General features: G+C 44.4%; 1 protein-coding gene across 1 annotated transcript in view; it reads left to right on the top strand.

Annotated features, from left to right (window-relative positions):
- Positions 1-18,911, top strand: part of LOC311105747 (rap1 GTPase-activating protein 2-like) — a gene marked incomplete at both ends in the record, with an annotated part of 58,341 nt that overhangs the window by 14,994 nt on the left and 24,436 nt on the right. Inside the window, one exon of the mRNA XM_084147956.1 lies at positions 9,834-9,918. Coding sequence (XP_084004082.1) covers positions 9,834-9,918 — 85 coding nt within the window. The remainder of the gene's footprint in view (positions 1-9,833; positions 9,919-18,911) is intronic.

Below are 18,911 nucleotides of genomic sequence, written 5' to 3'. Positions count from 1 at the left end.
TGTGTGTGTGTGTGTGTGTGTGTGTGTGTGTGTGTGCCCATGTGTTCCTCAGCCATTCAGTTGACTGGCTGGGCTCCACTCTCCTTTGACCCCTGTATCTATAAATAGCCTGTTTACGCATCGGACCCACTGGGCAAAAACTGGTTGAATCAACATTGTTTCCACATCATTTCAACCAAAACATTCAATGTGATGATGTTGAATCAAAGTGGAAAACTAATTGGATATGCAAAAAGTCATCAACGTAAGGGAATTTAGTATTTTTATCACCCAACTTTTAACCTAAATCCAATGACAGGGTGACATTTTTGGTTGATTTCACGTTGAATTCACGTTAGTTGACAACTCAACCAAATGTAAATCAAAACTAGACATTGAACTGACGTCTGTGCCCAGTTGGGAGTGAGTCCCAGCAGGAAACAGGAAGTATCCCTGTAGACCTCTTCAGTTACCTGGGTGCCTATGGGATTCCTTATGGCTTATGAGCAACTGGCCCCCCTGTAGCCTATGTGGAGATGAGAGGTCCTTGTCTGGCGACTGGTCCCCCCAGGCTACTATATGCTAACATTATAGGGTTCCTTGCAGGCTACTGGCCCCCCAGTGCCCAGTGAATAGGTAAGGGTCATTCAATGGGCCACTGGGCTTCTTGGCTCCCCTTAACCCTTTGTGGAGGACACTAATCCTTGTTAGACCACTGCTCTCATATACCTGATGAAATAAAGGGTCCTGATTGGCTACTGCCACCATAGTGTGCTAACATTTTAGAGGTGTATGATTAGCTACTGACTCCCCTGTGGTCAGTGCTGAGGTAAGGGGTCCTTCAATGGGCCACTTCACTTGTGTTAGCCATAAACTGGGAGCCATGAGCCATCATCCCAGCCTGCAGAACGCACCCTTTCAACACCTCACACACTGACGTTCATTACATTAAGCCATTGGTCTGAGTCCGACTGTCCATGTCATCTGATCTGCTAGGATAGATGGGAGGAACAAGCACATCCATCCTCACTGCTATTTTTACACCGGGCAGATCTCATATTGATACAGCGCTATGTCAAATATGTCAGTGCATAATTTATACATACATACTCTGCTATGGTCCTGATTGATGCGGCTATGTATGCCAGCTATGTCTACCACGGCGAATGATGATGATGATGATTGCTGACTTGATGGCTCAGTCTATAGGCTGATGCTGCATATGTCCAGCATACAGACAATTAAAAGGTTGGCCAGTACGCTAGTCACAGGGTTTTCCAACCCTCTCCTTGGGCCCCCGCAGACGTCAAGCCTTTGACTAATTGAATTAGGTGTGCCAGTTTAGGGTTTAAACAAAAATGTGAAATGTCTGGGGGGGCCCGAGGAGAGGGTTAGGAAACCCTGCGGTAATGGACTGGTTGCACCTGATGTCCTGCTGGCAGATTAATGTATTTCCTCATCTTTGTTTTCCTGTCTAATAGGCCACGTGTTAAGTTCATTAGAGGAATGATTGGGCTTCTATAATTGTAGTTCTGGAGGATAATCAACTTCATTATTGAGTTTTGTAACAAATATCTGTATCGGGCTGGAAATAGAACATCACATCACAGGGGGGTAATTGAAGCAAGGGGCCATTGTACTCTTCCCCTCCCTCCCTCCCTCCCTCCCTCCCTCCCTCCCTCCCTCCCTCCCTCCCTCCCTCCCTTCCTTCCTCCCTTCCTTCCTTCCTTCCTTCCTTCCTTCCTTCCTTCCTTCCTTCCTTCCTTCCTTCCTTCCTTCCTTCCTTCCTTCCTTCCTTCCTTCCTTCCTTCCTTCCTTCCTTCCTTCCTCCCTCCCTCCCTCCCTCTACCCCCCTCTCTCTCTCCCTCCCCCTCTCACACTCTCTCCTCCTTCCTCACTCCCTCCCCCTCGCTCCCTTTCCCCTGTTTATGTGTTGATACTAGCTGAGGTAGGTACAGTACACTGTGTGCAGTGCCTGTCATCTCTCCAGGATGTTATCAATATGTGAAACAGGGAGGCATATTGGCGGAACATTAGGTAAACAGGATTGCAGTGCAGATGTAATTAGTATTGAATCAGGTCCAATTAAAAAGACTAAAGGAGTTGGGTGGTGAATGTGAAACATAGGAGTTAGGCTAGATAATTAAGGGTGTTTATTGTGGATACAAGATAGGAGACGTATCCTATAGGTCATATCATTATCTCCATTCACTTTTGAATGTATTACTTTGAATCCACACACTTTTATTCATTAATTGTCTGGTGTGTGTGGTTGTCAAAGTGTTAGACCTCATAAGAATCTCTAGCTTTAACCTTCCCTTTCACTATCAGGCCTATTGTCCTCCGTCAACTCTGTTGCCCCCCTTGTTCTCTGTTTCATCTTTCTCTCGCTCTCTCTCGCTCGCTCGCTCTCTCTTTTCCCTCTATTTTCCTTTGTCATGCTGCGTCTCCCTCCCTTGCTCCACCCCTCCCGGAGAGAGAGCCATTCAGGGTGACGCAGGAGCTGTTTCATTTGAACCACCGAGACAGGCAGCAAGGACAGACTACGCCAGCGCTGTCTCTCACACACTATCTCACACACAGACTGTCTCTGTCTGGGAGCAGCACCTGTGTGTGTGTGTGTGTGTGTGTGTGTGTGCAGGGGCGGCCTGTTCAATAGGGCGATATGGGCGACGCACTGCCAAACGGGAAAAGGAAGGGATTTTTTTTCTAATCAATTATATCACGGCAACAGTAGTTATCAGTGTTGTAATCTATACGTCTGATCTGCCACAGTGCCACACTGCCACTAAATGTCGAATCAGGCTAAAGTCGTGCTTCAAATGGCTCCCCCCCCTTTTGGGGCGATTTCAGTCAGGTTGAAAATCGCCCAGAAGTCTGTCATAGACTCCCATGTAAAATCTATTTTTTTCAAATTTCAGAGCCTTCAATACAATCTCTATGGGTGTCTGAGGGCTTGCACTTACGCGCTTTCGTCATACGTAACGTAACGTAACCATGAACGTAACTGAGAAAAGAGCGGATTGTGTCTTTGAAAGAAGTTCCTTTTTGTCGGCGAACAAATTAAGATAAATTGGCAACGAAACAATTAGGACCTCCCAGACCAAATTTAATAATTCAACAGGTTTCTACTAAAGGCGGAAAGTCCTACACCCGAGGATTTTCCAAAAATTGGTACGAACGGAAAAATAACATTGCCACTCAACTTGATGAGGGATACAGGCTAGCTGTCCGCCGCCACAACGATGAGGTTAGTGTTGATAATCACAAGTTTACTGGAGAACTGAGACCAAGTAGAGACTTTGGACAGGGTGGATATGGTATAATAAAGGCAGTTTATTCAGAGGTAAAGATATCTGGAATCGCGTGCACGGACCCGTTCGTCAAACTCTTAGGGAGCTATACATTAAGCCCCATTACTTACCATATCAGATAAGAGAAATTGCTGCAGCTACATATATTTTACATCCTGGCCCTACATAGTTCACTATTTGCATCACTTACCAAAATATTACATGTGGTCATATATGCTTGGAAAGTGGAGATGCCATAGAACGTCAAAAAAGTAAACATTGCTGGAGACACATTGCCGTTTTGGAGAAGACATCGCGTTTGCTAGCGAAGAGATTTGTTGTGGCAAATGAACTTGGGCTGGGAATTGCCAGGAACCTCACGATAAGATATATGCATCAGCATTGCGAGTCTCATGATTCTGTACGTATTGCGATTCGATACTGTGATTTTATTGCGCACCATATGTCTGTTGCAGAGGGATCAGAAAGCCATGAGAACGAGTTTTGATCAGTCATGGAAATAAAAGTGCTGAAAACAAATTGGCTCCCAATGTGAAAAGATTGAGAACAAGCTATGAAGGAACAATAATGGTGTTTTGGTGCAGGTACAGCCAACTAGCGCTAAAATATTGCGATATTGTCAATACAGTATATCGTAAAGTATCACTATGTAACTCGATTTCTTTCACCCCAATCCCTCAAATTAACGGTAAATAACTGAATTGTTTGCCCCACATTTAGCTAAGATGATTAGCTAGCCAGCTAAAATGTTTTATTTAGTTAGCAGTCGCATCTACAATAGTTTACTGTCAATAACATGTCTCCAAAAATGACGTGGTGTCTCCAATTGTGTTGACATTTTACAATTGCGATGCGCATCCATGAGTATCCACTTTCTGTAGCTCAGCTGGTAGAGCATGGCGCTTGTAACGCCAAGGTAGTGGGTTCGATCCCCGGGACCACCCATACACAAAAATGTATGCACGCATGACTGTAAGTCGCTTTGGATAAAAGCGTCTGCTAAATGGCATATTATTATTATTATTATTATTATCTGAAGAGAGCCCCGAAACATTGTGTGCAGACATTTTATGCAATAAATGAAGTAGGTTGAATCTAGTAGTTCTGATCTTCTGATTGGTCCTGATGAGTTGGGCGAGGTCCCCTCCAGGCTACTGTCACTGTTGCATTGGCTCTGAGTCGGGTTCTATGTCTTCAAATGTTCAGCCTAAGAGAGGGGATTTTTGTGTGTGTGTGTGTGTGTGTGTGTTTAACAGTGATGATGTGTGTGTGTGTGTGTGTGTGTGTGTGTGTGTGTGTGTGTTTAACAGTGATGATGTGTGTGTGTGTGTGTTTGTGTGTGTGTGTGTGTGTGTCCTCAGAGCAAGAACTCGTGAGTTGGAAGAACTGAGAGGCCTATGGCGTGGGTGTTGTCCTTGGCCACCTGCTGACAAGGCTGACAAGATAGGACCCTTTTGTCCATTGTTATTGGATAGGAACAGAACTTATAACCAGCTCCTGACCTAAATAGATCTTAGCACAACATTTTACTCAACATATCATATTCCATATTCACTATAACAAATATATTTACTACGACATTAGCAAGAACCGCCACATCCTCAGCCGGCTAATCCAGTGTGTGAAGTTTTGCGGAGTGTTTGAGTTAGCTTTGCGAGGCAAAGATGAAACTGAGGGCTCCACCAACCCTGGTAAGCCAACACTTTTGAGATCAGTCAATAAATGCTTCTGGTATTGACTTATATGCTGCCCCTGTCTTCATGTTGTTGCTGGACATATCTTTTTTAAAATGTGTGTAGGTCACCTAAATCATCAGAAAAATTGCCCCCCCTGAGAATTTTTTCAGGAGCCGCCACTGTGTGTGTGTATGTGTATGTGTGTGTATGTTGAGACTTGGCTGTTATTAAAGCTAAGCCCAGACAGCAGTGACCAGCCCCAGGGGCAAGGGTCTGAACAAAGGGTTCCACTCAGGTCAGCTCTGAGCTACAAAAGTTTAGAGTCTGGGAACTGACATTTTCTAATAATACTTTTCTCTGGAGCTGTAGCAGTTGCTATGTACACTCTGTGTATCTCCGTCAACTGAGTAAATGGGGGAAGGAATCCAACTTCTCCTGCTTGTACTTATACTCTGTTTTGTTAGTGTCCGCCATTGGCTCAGTGTTAACCGCTAGCAACAGCTAGAGACAGTGCTACATTGTGTTGGTACTATGGAAATTATTGGAGAAGCCTGGTGTGGCTGGGCTGTCAATGGAAGGGGAAGTCTGGGGCATGACCACTTGTTTCCAGCACTCGGCACGCCGTGTCCTGTGCTCATACTAACAGGAGGAGAGGGAGTGAGAGGAAAGGGGAGAAAGTGAGAAAAAGAGAGCGACAAAGAGAGGGAGAAAGAAAGAGAAAGAAAGAAAGGGAGTGAGTGAGAGAAAGCGAGAGAGTGAGAGAAAAGGAGAGGGAGTCAGAGAAAGAGAGAAAAATAGAGAGGGAGTGAGAGAAAGAGAGAAAAAGAGAGAGGGGGTGAGAGAAAGAGAGAAGGAGTAAGAGCTGGCTATTCTTTGCAGCTTGTTTCTCTTTCTGAATGGAAATATCAAATGTTCTCTTGTTTCCTTTGAACACTGTGGAGGGAGCATGCTACTTTCACACACTGAAGCTATTACATTATCCAATGGAGAGATGGCTGCATTAGTTCCCACATACCAGATAAATAGGTTGCACGTTGGTCTCCTTGTTCCACTTACTGTGAATTGGATGGAGTTACAGTATTGCGTGTTATGTATCTCTCTGATATTGACATCCACTATTGATCTCAGGTAGAATTTCCTCCTGCAATCCTTTAGCCTTTTGATGATGCTGTCATTTGCTTTTAAGGTTTTTCTTCCCATCAAGTTTCTTCTGGTATTGATATTGAGTATTGATAATAGGGAAGAATGTCCTGCAACCCTTTTGCATGTGTTGTTATCTTAATTCTATATTACTTTTTACAATTTATTTAAGCTGCTAGCTAAGGAATGGAGCTGGAGGGGATGGCTGCCGTTTTACAGGCTCCTAGCCAATTGTGCTATTTTGTGTGTTTTTTCGCATTGTTTGTAACTTATTTTGTATGTAATGTTGATGCTATCGTCTCTTATGACCGGAAAGAGCTTCTGGATATCATAACAGCGATTACTCACCTCGAACTGGACTAAAAAAAATTATTTAAAGAGTTGGAAGCGAAGGATTTACTGCTGATACCAGACCAAGCCCAAATCCCCGTCATTCGCATGAAGAAGAGACGCCGATACAGAGGACGCAGATCCGGGTGCCTTCTGAGAATTTGTCGGCGAGTGGGTAACCCGCCTCTACCATCCGTCCTGTTGGCCAACGTGCAATCATTGGAGAATAAACTGGATGAGCTCCGTTCGAGACTATCCTGCCAACGGGACATTCAAAACTGTAATATCTTATGTTTCACCGAGTTGTGGCTGAACGACAACATGGATAATATACAGTTTGCTGGGTTTGCATGCATCGGCAAGACAGAACAGCTGCCTCCGGTAAGACGAGGGGTGGTGGTCTGTGTCTATTTGTCAATAACAGCTGGTGTGCAAAATCTAATATTAAAGAAGTCTCTAGGTTTTGTTCGCCTGAGGTAGAGTATCTCATGATAAGCTGTAGACCACACTATTTACCAAGAGCGTTTTCATCTATATTTTTCGTAGCTGTCAGTTTACAACCACAAACCGATGTTGGCGCTAAGACCGCACTCAATGAGCTGTATAAGGCCATAAGCAAACAAGAAAATGCTCATCCAGAAGCGGCACTCCTAGTGGCCGGGACTTTAATGCAGGAAAACTTACATCCGTTTTACCTAATTTCTACCAGCATGTCACATGCAACCAGAGGAAAAAAAAACTCTAGACCACCTTTACTCCACACACAGAGATTCGTACAAAGCTCTCCATAATTTTATCCTCCTGATTCCTGCTTACTAGCAAAAACTAAAGCAGGAAGTACCAGTGACTCGCTCAATACAGAAGTAGTCAGACGACGCAGATGCTAAGCTACAGGACTGTTTTGCTAGCACAGACTGGAATATGTTCCGGGGTTCATCTGATGGGGTTCATCTGGCATTGAGGAGTATACCACATCAGTCACCGGCTTCATCAATAAGTGCATAGATGACGTCGTCCCCACAGTGACCGTACGTACCCCAACCAGAAGCCATGGATTACATGCAACATCCACACTTAGCTAAAGGGTAGAGCTGCCGCTTTCAAGGAGCGGGACTCTAACCCGGATGCTTATAAGAAATCCCACTATGCCCTCCCATGAACAATCAAACAGGCAAAGAGTCAATACAGGACTTAGATTGAATCTTACTACTCTGGCTCTGACGCTCGTCGGATATGGCAGGGCTTGCAAACTATTACGGACTACAAAGGGAAACCCAGCCGCGAGCTGCCCAGTGACACAAGCCTACCAGAAGAGCTAAATGATTTCTATGCGTGCTTCGGGGGAAGCAACACTGAAGCATGCATGACAGCACCAGTTGTTCCGGACGACTGTGATCGCTTTCTCAGTAGCCGATGTGAGTAAGACCTTTAAACAGGTCAACATTCACAAGGCCGCAGGGCCAGATGGATTACCAGGACGTGTACTCAGAGCATGCGCTGACCAACAGGCAAGTGTCTTCACTGACATTTTCAACCTGTCCTAACCCGAGTCTGTAATACCTACATGTTTCAAGCAGACCACAATAGTCCCTGTGCCCCAAAACACCAAGGTAACCTGCCTAAATGACTACCAACCCGTGGCACTCACGTTTGTAGCCATGAAGTGCTTTGAACGGCTGGTCATGTCTCACATCAACACCATCATCCCAGAAACCCTAGACCCAATCCAATTCGCATACCGCCCCAACAGATCCACAGATGACACAATCTTTATTGCACTCCACACTGCCCTTTCCCACCTGGACAAAAGGAACACCTACGTGAGAATGCTGTTCATTGACTACAGCTCAGCGTTCAACACCATAGTGCCCTCAACGCTCATCACTAAGCTAAGGACCCTGGGACTAATCACCTCCCTCTGCAAATGGATCCTGGACTTCCTGACGGGCCGGCCACAGGTGGTAAGGGTAGGCAACAACACATCTGCCATGCTGATCCTGAACACGGAGGGCCCTCGAGTGCGTGCTTAGTCCCCTCCTGTACTCCCTGTTCACCCACGACTTTGTGGCCAAGCACGACTCCAACACCATCATTAAGTTTGCAGACGACACAATGGTGGTAGGCCTGATCACCGACAACGATGAGACAGCCTATAGGGAGGAGGTCAGAGACCTGGCCGTGTGGTGCCAGGACAACAACCTCTCCCTCAACGTGATCAAGACAAAGGAGATGATCGTGGACTACAGGAAAAGGAGGGCCGAGCACACCCCCATTTTCATCGACGGGGCTGTAGTGGAGCAGGTCAAGAGCTTCAAGTTCTTTGGTGTCCACATCACCAACACACTATCATGGTCCAAACACACCAATATAGTCATGAAGAGGGCACGACAAAGCCTATTCCCACTCAGGAGACTGAAAAGATTTGGCATGGGTCCTCAGATCCTCAAAAAGTTATACAGCTGCACCATCGAGAGCATCCTGACTGGTAGCATCACCGCCTGGTATGGCAACTGCTCGGCCTCCGACCGCAAGGCACTACAGAGGGTAGTGCGTACGGCCCAGTACATCACTGGGGCCAAGCTTCCTGCCATCCAGGACCTCTATACCAGGCGGTGTCAGAAGAAGGCCCTAAAAATTATCAAAACTCCAGCCACACTAGTCATAGACTGTTCTCTCTGTTACCGCAAGGCAAGCGATAGCGGAGCGTCAAGTCTAGGTCCAAAAGGCTCCTTAACAGCTTCTAACCCCAAGCCATAAGACTGCTGAGCAGTTAATCAAATGGCTACCCGGACTATTTCCCTTTATCCCCCCCCCCCTTTTTTTACACTGCTGCTACTCGCTGTTTATTATCTATGCATAGTCACTTTACCCCTACCTACATGTACATATTTCCTCAATTACCTCGACTAACCTGTACCCCCGCACATTGACTCGGTACCGGTACGCTCTGTATATATAGCCTCGTTATTGTTATTTTGTTGTGTTACTATTTTCGTAACTCAAATTCTTCTTAAAACTACATTGTTGGTTAAGGGCTTGTAAGTAAGCATTTCACGGTTGTATTCGGCGCATGTGACAAATAAAGTTTGATTTGATTTGGTTGATCTATAAACAGTTGGATTATGAGTACGGTTGGGGTTTTTCCTGACCACATGACTGGAGTAGTAACTCTTGGCTAACATTATATACATGGACTATAACTAGGCCTACTGCACAGTCTAGGGGAATGACATTTCTCCCGTATACCTCCCACCCTAGCATCTCAGTGAAGTAGGGTGAGATGTGATGCAGCATCCGTCCTGTGTACTATCATTGTGCCTCTGCATTCTATGTACAGAATGCGACATCATGATGCCTTATTATAATGTCCTCTGTTGTGTTTGATGTGTTCCAGGAAGCAGGAACTGCTGACCATCTCCAACGTGCCCTTGGGAGATTGCCCCCCCTCGCCCCCCCGCACCGCCCCGCCCACCATGAAGGTAGGACACGTACCACCTCATGCCTGTCTCACTCATCATACCATTTTCACACTACCGAGCCGAGTTGAACCGAGCCAAGCTGCCCTGGTTACCCATCCACCATAGTTGCTGGAACCGTGCTGGATAGGACAGTGTGGAAAGTAAAGACCCAAGTGAGCGCTGGTATTGTTTGGCTTTGTGCAATAGTGTGAAATACTGAAAATGGTGTCAGTGCACTGTCTGAACCTGGCCAATCAGAACACATTTGAGAGGAACCATGGTAGTATTTACATGTTTTTTAAATTTATTTGGCAGACACTCTTATCCACAGCGACTTACAATAAGTTCATCCAACAAACCCAGTGAAACAGCCTCATAGAACCATCAGTGCAAATTAAACCCTCATCAAAAAAGAAGTCTTGGTATTGCAATCATAACAGGAATAAGGTAGCTTAGCAGACAGAATGCCACACTGACTGGGCCTGGGAGCAGACTCTGGCTCCCAAATGGCACCCTATTCCCTATATAGTGCACTAATTTTGATCAGAGCCTGGTCAAAAGTTGTGCACTATAAAAGGAACAGTGTGTATGACGCATAGTGAGTCAGCTCTATGAGGCCTGGATGGGCTTCATTCACTGTTCATAGAGGGTAACTCTTTAGAGGTCATCCTGGAGACTAGAGAGAAACAGAGGGAGCTGCCAGATTCAATAAGATCTAACACTTGTCTTTCTGTGGACTATTTTTATGTATTCAGACCCCTTCCCCTTTTCCACATTATGTTACGTTACAGCCTTATTCTAAAATGGATTATATGAACATTTTCCTCATCAATCTACACACAATACCCCATAATGACAAAGCGAAAACAGGTTTTTAGAAAAAATACTGAAATACCTTATTTACATAAGCATTCAGACCCTTTGCTATGAGACTCGAAATTGAGCTCAGGTGCATCCTGTTTCCATCGATCATCCTTGAGATGTTTCTACAACTTGATTGGAGTCCACCTGTGATAAATTTAATTGATTGGATATGATTTGGAAAGGCACATACCTGTCTATATAAGTTCCCACAGTTGACAGTGCATGTCAGAGCAAAAACCAAGCCATGAGGTCGAAGGAATTGTCCGTAGAGTTCAGAGACAGGATTGTGTTGAGGCACAGATCTGGGGAAGGGTACCAAAAAATCTCTGCTGCATTGAAGGTCCCCAAGAACACAGTGGCCTCCATAATTCTTAAATGGAAGAAGTTTGGAACCACCAAGACTCTTCTTAGAGCTGGCCACCCGGCCAAACTGAGCAATCGGCGGAGAAGGGCCTTGGTCAGGGAGGTGACCAAGAACCCGATGGTCACTCTGACAGAGCTCCAGAGTTCCTCTGTGGAGATGGGAGAACTTTCCAGAAGGACAGTCTCTGCAGCACTCCACCAATCAGACCTTTATGGTACAGTAGCCAGGCGGAAGCCACTCCTCAGTAAAAGACATGATAGCCCGCTTAGAGTTTGCCAAAAGGCACCTAAAGGACTCTGACCATGAGAAACAAGATGTTCTGGTCTGATGAAACCAAGATTGAACTCTTTGGCCTGAATGCCAAGCGTCATGTCTGGAGGAACCTGACACCATCCCTACAGTGAAGCATGGTGGTGGCAGCATCATGCCGTGGGGATGTTTTTCAGCGGCAGGGACTGGGAGACTAGTCAGGATCGAGGGAAAGATTAACGGAGCAAAGTACAGAGAGATCCGTGATGGACCTCAGACTGGGGCGAAGGTTCAACTTCCAACAGGACAACGACCCTAAGTACACAGCCAAGACAACGCAAGAGTGGCTTCGGGACAAGTCTCTGAATGTCCTTGAGTGGCCTAGCCAGAGCCCGGACTTGAACCCAATCGAACCTCTGGAGAGACCTGCAAATAGCTGTGCAGCGACGCTCCCCATCCAACCTGACAGAGCTTGAGAAGATCTGCAGAGAAGAATGGGAGAAACTCCCCAAATACAGGTGTACCAAGCTTGTAGCGTCATACCCAAGAAGACTCGAGGCTGTAATCGCTGCCAAAGATGCTTCAACAAAGTACTGAGTAAAGGGTCTGAATACTTATGTAAATGTGATATTTACGTTTTTTATTTAGACAAATGTCTAAAAACCTGTTTTTGCTTTGTCATTATGGGGTATTGTGTGTAGATTGATGAGAGAAAGAAATACTTTTAATTCATTTTAGAATAAGGCTGTAATGTAACAAAATGTGGAAAAAGTCAAGGGGTCTGAATACTTTCCGAATGCATATATATATATATATATATATATATATATATATATATATATATATAGAGAGAGAGAGAGAGAGAGAGAGAGAGAATACTGTTAGACAACAAGTGCCTGAAGTGAAAAAGTAGAAGAATCTGATTTCAATAAGTGTTTTGAAATGTCTTCTGCCCCGATAAGCGAAATAGACTATGCTTAAAGGTAGATTGAATAAACGATAAAAAGAAAATATATGGTTTTCTGTGAAGGATGCTGTGTAGTGTCACCTTGAAGCAGGATGGCCCCCCTTTTCTAGTCTGCAAGGAGGAGTGTGAGAGATAAACAAGGAAGTGGGAGAGAAGAGGAAAGAGGGAGTTAAGGAATAGAAAGTGTAGCATACAGAGAAATAGAAAGAGAAAAAGAAAGAAAGAGTGAATTAGGGGAGGGGGAATCACTATGGCACAGAGATGGGGAGCTCAATCATTATCTATACTATATCCTGTAGTGTACATACAGTATGAGAATATTACTATGCATACTACCTCTTCTATTACTTTTTATTTTGTCTTTATTATTGATTATTGTACTGCACTGTTGAGGGAGTTAGCACACAAGCATTTTGCTGCACCTTTTATACCTACTGTAAACTGTGTACGTAACAAATAACATTTGATTTGATTTGGGATGATTCATAATCAATCACTTGGTCCGTCATTTACACAGTGTGATGATACTGACTGGGTATTTAAAGCACAACTAAAGGCAATAAACAACTTCTCTGATAGAAAATGGCCTATGTGGCATCGATGTTAGTCAGAAACATTTCATCTAGTTTCAAAATTGACTACAAAGTGTAAATAGGATAATTTTGTTCATAAAGTCAGTCTCGTCCAAACCTGAGTTTTGTAAGTGAGTTCGTCATGACTTATTTGAGGGTTGGGTTTTGATTTCGATAATGCTCACTTGCCCATATACACATCTGCGGTGATTTCACTGTATCCAATCCTACCGCAGAACACACATACAGTACAGTGAGACAGACCTGCCCATCAGAACAGCGGATCTGACTTTGTTTACACAAGACAACACGTTGTGCATTTTTTAACTTGAGAAATAGTGCACCAAACACCTTAGCTGGATGTAAAAAAATATATATATCTTAGATTCATGCTGACTGTTTTGTGGAAGTAATACTGTCTTTGGTGTCTAACTGCCACATCGAACCACATCCCAAGACTGAAGTCTAGTTTTTCTTAATGAGCAACAGAGAAACACATGCGGAATCGGTGTGTTCAGACGCTCTTTAAAGGTCCAGTATGTAGCTTTGTGGGCGACCCAACAAATTCACATACAAATGTGAGTTATAGATCTGTCACTCTCATTGAAAGCCAATTTGATAAGCGGTGGATCTATTCTATGTGCGCTATTTCTATGCTTACCGATGCAATGACATCATCTGGTTGTAATGACATGATTTGCACCCAATTCAGGCCACTGGGGTTGTGCTACTCACTGGTAGTAGCTGGTGTGACATAGCATGTGTGCTGTTATTCCAGACATCTCTAGTAGTATAGTGAAGCTGCTGGATACCTACAGGCCTGCCAGGCTGACACCTCCTTCACACGTGTGTGTGTGTGTGTGTGTGTGTGTGTGTGTGTGTGTGTGTGTGTGTGTGTGTGTGTGTGTGTGTGTGTGTGTGTGTGTGTGTGTGTGTGCGCGCGCGCCATTATGTAATGAATCATTTTGTAAGGAACCACTCCCGAGTCTCAAGCTTTCCTCATTCTAAGACAAAAAGAAAGTGTGTAAATAGCCTATTGAAAATGTTACTGTTCCATAGTTCCTTGTCCTGAACCAGAGGCAGAGGTTAAAATGATAAGAGTGAATGAGGATGAAAGTAAATGTCTATAGACACACAGGCAGGACCTGTTCTACTTAGTCAGTGAACAACAGGACATGACTTTCCTGTTTGGGGCTTTGAATGAAATAAGAGAAAGCTGAACATAACAGAGAGCACTAAGTTCTCACATTCTCCAAGGAGAAAGTGAAGGACGAGGGAGGTTTTGTTTGAAGAAAGGGTTGTTTGAGGCAGATATAAAGGAAATGGATTTGAAGACCAGGTCATGAAAGAAAGGAAGTTTTTGCTGAATGAACCGTGGAAGTATTTTTCTAGTCCGACTGAGGAGCCAGAGGAGGTAAGTGTATTGCAGTGTTGTGTTGTGCTACAGGAGGACTTGATGACTGCACATTCTAATACTGTGTGACTGCTTAATTTGTAAAGAGGTGACAACTGGTACATTTGGTTGGGAGAAACATCTGCACAGGCAAAAACAAAGTGTGACTGAAAGAGGGTTTGCAATGAGAAAAAGTGTCTATACTGTTGACAGTAAGAGACGCACGCGCTCATGCTCACACACTGCACTGTTGGAGCTAGAAACACAAACAACTGTAGCTGTATATACAGTTGAAGTCGGAAGTTTACATACACCTTAGCCAAATACATTTAAACTCAGTTTTTCACAATTCCTGACATTTAATCCTAGTAAAAAGGCCCTGTCTAAGGTCAGTTAGGATTACCATTTTATTTTACGAATGTGAAATGTCAGAATAATAGTAGAGCATTTATTTCAGCTTTTATTTCTTTCATCACATTCCCAGTGGGTCAGAAGTTTACATACACTCAATTAGTATTTGGTAGCATTGCCGTTCAATTGTTTAACTTGGGTCAAAACTTGGGTCAAAAGTTGGGTGAATTTTTGGCCCATTCCTCCTAACAGAGCTAGTGTAACTGAGTCAGGTTTTTAGGCCTCCTTGCTCGCATATGCTTTTTCAGTTCTGCCCACAAATGTTCTATAGGATTGAGGTCAGGGCTTTGTGATCGCCACTGCAATACCTAGACTTTGTTGTCCTTAAGCCATTTTGCCACAATTTTGGAAGCATGCATTGTCCATTTGGAAGACCATTTGCGACCAAGCTATAACTTCCTGACTGATGTCTTGAGATGTTGCTTCAATATATCCACATTATTTTATATCCAAAAAAACATATTGTAAAGTGGTTATCCCACTGGCTATAAGGTGAATGCACCAATTTGTAAGTCGCTCTGGATAAGAGCGTCTGCTAAATGACGTAAATGTAAATGTAAATGTAATGTTGCTTCAGTATGTCCACATAATTTTCCTTCCTCATGATGCCATCTATTTTGTGAAGTGCACCAGTCCCTCCTGCCGCAAAGCACTCCCACAACATGATGCTGCCACCCCCGTGCTTCACGGTTGGGATGGTGTTCTTTGGTTTGCAAGACTTCCCCTTTTCCCTCCAAACATAATGATGGTCATTATGGCCAAACAGTTCTATTTTGTTTCATCAGACCAGAGGACATTTCTCCAAAAAGTAAGATCTTTGTCCCCATGTGCAGTTGCAAACCGTAGTCTGGCTTTTTTATGGCGGTTTTGGAGCAGTGGCTTCTTCCTTGCTGAGCGGCCTTTCAGGTTATGTCGATATAGGACTCGTTTTACTGTGGATATAGATACTTTTGTACCTGTTTCCTCCAGCATCTTCACAAGGTCCTTTGCTGTTGTTCTGGGATTGATTTGCACTTTTCGCACCAAAGTATCTTAATCTCTAGGAGACAGAACGGGTCTCCTTCCTGAGCGGTATGACGGCTGCGTGGTCCCATGGTGTTTATACTTGCGTACTATTTTTTGCACAGATGAACGTGGTACCTTCAGGCATTTGGAAATTGCTCCCAAGGATGAACCAGACTTGTGGAGGTCTACAATTGAGGTATTGTGGAGGTCTTGGCTGATTTCTTTTGATTTTCCCATGATGTCAAGCAAAGAGGCACTGAGTTTGAAGGTAGGCCTTGAAATACATCCACAGGTACACCTCCAATTGACTCAAATGATGTCAATTAGCCTATCAGAAGCTTCTAAAGCCATGACATCATTTTCTGGAATTTGCCAAGCTGATTAAAGGCACAGTCAACTTAGTGTATGTAAACTTCTGACCAACTGGAATTGTGATACAGTGAATTCTAAGTGAAATAATCTGTCTGTAAACAGTTGTTGGAAAAATTACTTGTGTCATGCACAAAGTAGATGTCCTAACCGACTTGCCAAAACTATAGTTTGTTAACAAGAAATGTGTGGAGTGGTTGAAAAACGAGTTTTAATGACTCCATCCTAAGTGTATGTAAACTTCAGACTTCAACTGTAGCCTCGTTATATTGCCTCGTTATTGTTATTTTATTGTGTATTTTTACTTTTGTTTATTTAGTACATATTTTCTTAACTCTTTCTTGAACTTCACGGTAAGGTCTACACCTGTCGTATTCGGCGCATGTGACAAATACAATTTGATTTGATTTGATTTCTCTGCACCTGCGATAACATCTGCAGATAATAAGACCTACTTTGACAGGTTTTACTTTTAAGTGTATTCAATGGTACATCGATGGCGCATTTCCATGCAGGATTTACCCCAATGTTTTACCCAAAAGGCTCAGACTTTTCTGTTTCCATCTTCTGTTTCCGTGTCTCACTGGACCATGGCTCCGGTGGACCTCCTCTCACTTGGGGCCAAAGCCAGGCCACCGATACTTTTCAGCCAGCATTTACATAACAAAGGCTAACCTGTGAACTCTAACACCTTCTCACAAAGCAACTATTTTGATTATGCAGAGGTTGTTGATTCTGCTCTTTACAAGTCCTCACTGTCAGCCCTAGCTATGGAAACACAATTTCCATATTGTTACATCAGGGTGTGTATTATTCACTAGTGGAACACTGTTGTTACAGTTAAAAGCAGCACTAGTGCTGTGGCCTCTGAGTGAATATGGGTTACGCGCTGTGTGCCCGGAGACCGTGTTTTTGAATCTTCCCAGTGCCAGTCCTTCCCTCTAATCTTGGTGTGGACAGCACCGGGCGCAGCAGGTTTCCCCGGGAGATAAGAGAGAGAGCAAGAGAGAGATGTTCTGAGCTCCGCTGAGTCTCTGTGGAGGGCCAGGCAGTAAAGGGCAGAGAGAGAGAGAGAGAGAGAGAGAGAGAGAGAGAGAGAGAGAGAGAGAGAGAGAGAGAGAGAGAGAGAGAGAGAGAGAGAGAGAGAGAGAGAGAGAGAGAGAGAGAGAGAGAGAGAGAGAGAGAGAGAGAGAGAGAGAGAGAGAGAGAGAGAGAGAGAGAGAGAGAGAGAGAGAGAGAGAGAGAGAGAGAGAGAGAGAGAGAGAGAGAGAGAGAGAGCAAAGACATTGCTCCTGCATTTTTCAGCATGTTTTTAAAAAATATATAGATTTAGAGTTAGATAAACTTGGATATTTTGGCAGGGACATATACAGGATGCTACCCTCAACAACATAACCTTCATTCCAAACCCAAACTCCAAACCTACAACCTGATTTTGGACGAAATTACCTGGAATTTCCTGGAAGGCTTTCTACTACCAAGGATTACTATTCCCAAGCTATACAGCAAATGCTCTGGCAAACAAACAGAAACCTGAAAACACCATCCAACCTGGAACTGAGTGAGTAATGTTTAGCCTGAAGCTATTTTTTACTTTCAAAAACCAAGGAGAAAAATACATTACAATGATATATTTTACTTTATAAGGACTTAATGCTATGGCTACCAAGCTTGCTAGTACAAAGAGATACAACTTCAATTAGCACTGACGTGTGAAGTGAGAGGTGTCAAAGCCCATGAGCCCAACAATGGCAGGAGAGTCGCACAGTCTACCCCAACCAAATGGACAGGCCTTAGAAGAACCCTCCCGCTGTTCAGAGGTCATTAAAATACAGTACCCTCTGAATGTAAAGAATAATAAGACACGAAAAGAGTACAAAATGAAGCTCCTTATGGGAAATCAGGAGACACTTTTTGCTGACTTTTATAAAAATGTCAACATAAGCAACCTTATCTTCCACACAGACCATCCCATGGCACAGCACAGTGCTATTCTAGCACACTACCCCTCTGTTAAGAGGGGGGGGGGGGGGTGTTAGCGATGGGTGTAAACTCAGGATACTAGACAACGAGGACTCTGAGTCGTCTAATATAAATCTCTATAAATCTGGAACTGTTTTAGTACAGGGCAACACCAAACAGTTCCAGCTGGACTTTCACCTAATCAAAGAAATAGCTCAGCAGGAGAAGCTCTCCCTTGAGAAAGATACCCCCACCCCGAGCGGGTCAGACCTGACCTCTTCATTAAATAACCCCACAGAGCAACCCCAAGCGGAAAGTCAACTTCCCAGCACAGAGTACTACTCCCTCATTGAAATGAAGGAGAAATTCACCCAGCTGGAGGTGCGGCAGGTGGAGCTGGAACAGCAGGTGAACACACTCCAGTCAGCACAGACCCAGACAACAGTCCAGCACAACAACACCCCCTTAACTAGACCTGGAGAGCTGGAGGTAGAGAGAGACATGTCTGCACTCTGGACTGTGGTGAGACAACATCAACAGGAGAAAGAGCAGGAGCAGGAGAAGAACAGAACACTAGAGGAGAGGATCAGAGTGCTGGAGGAGAAGGTGAGAATGATGACGGGTGACAGAGAACAACCCATTAGAGAGCTGGCCACCCCCCGCAGAGAAGCCAGCAGAACAGCCCACCTCAGATCCTGGCCAAAGTCTCGACACCGCAGCAGAACAGTACACCCTAGACCCTGACCATAGCCTCGACATCACAGCCAGACAAACAAATGAAGAACCCCAAGCCCTGGGGATCTTAACCCCTCTTAGTACCCCCCCTGTCAGCCACCCTGATAGCCCTCATGACGACCC

The sequence above is a fragment of the Coregonus lavaretus genome (assembly GCF_964263955.1).
Source record: "Coregonus lavaretus genome assembly, chromosome: 30".
Taxonomy (NCBI): Eukaryota; Metazoa; Chordata; class Actinopteri; order Salmoniformes; family Salmonidae; genus Coregonus; species Coregonus lavaretus.
This window is presented reverse-complemented; position numbering and strand designations above follow the sequence as displayed.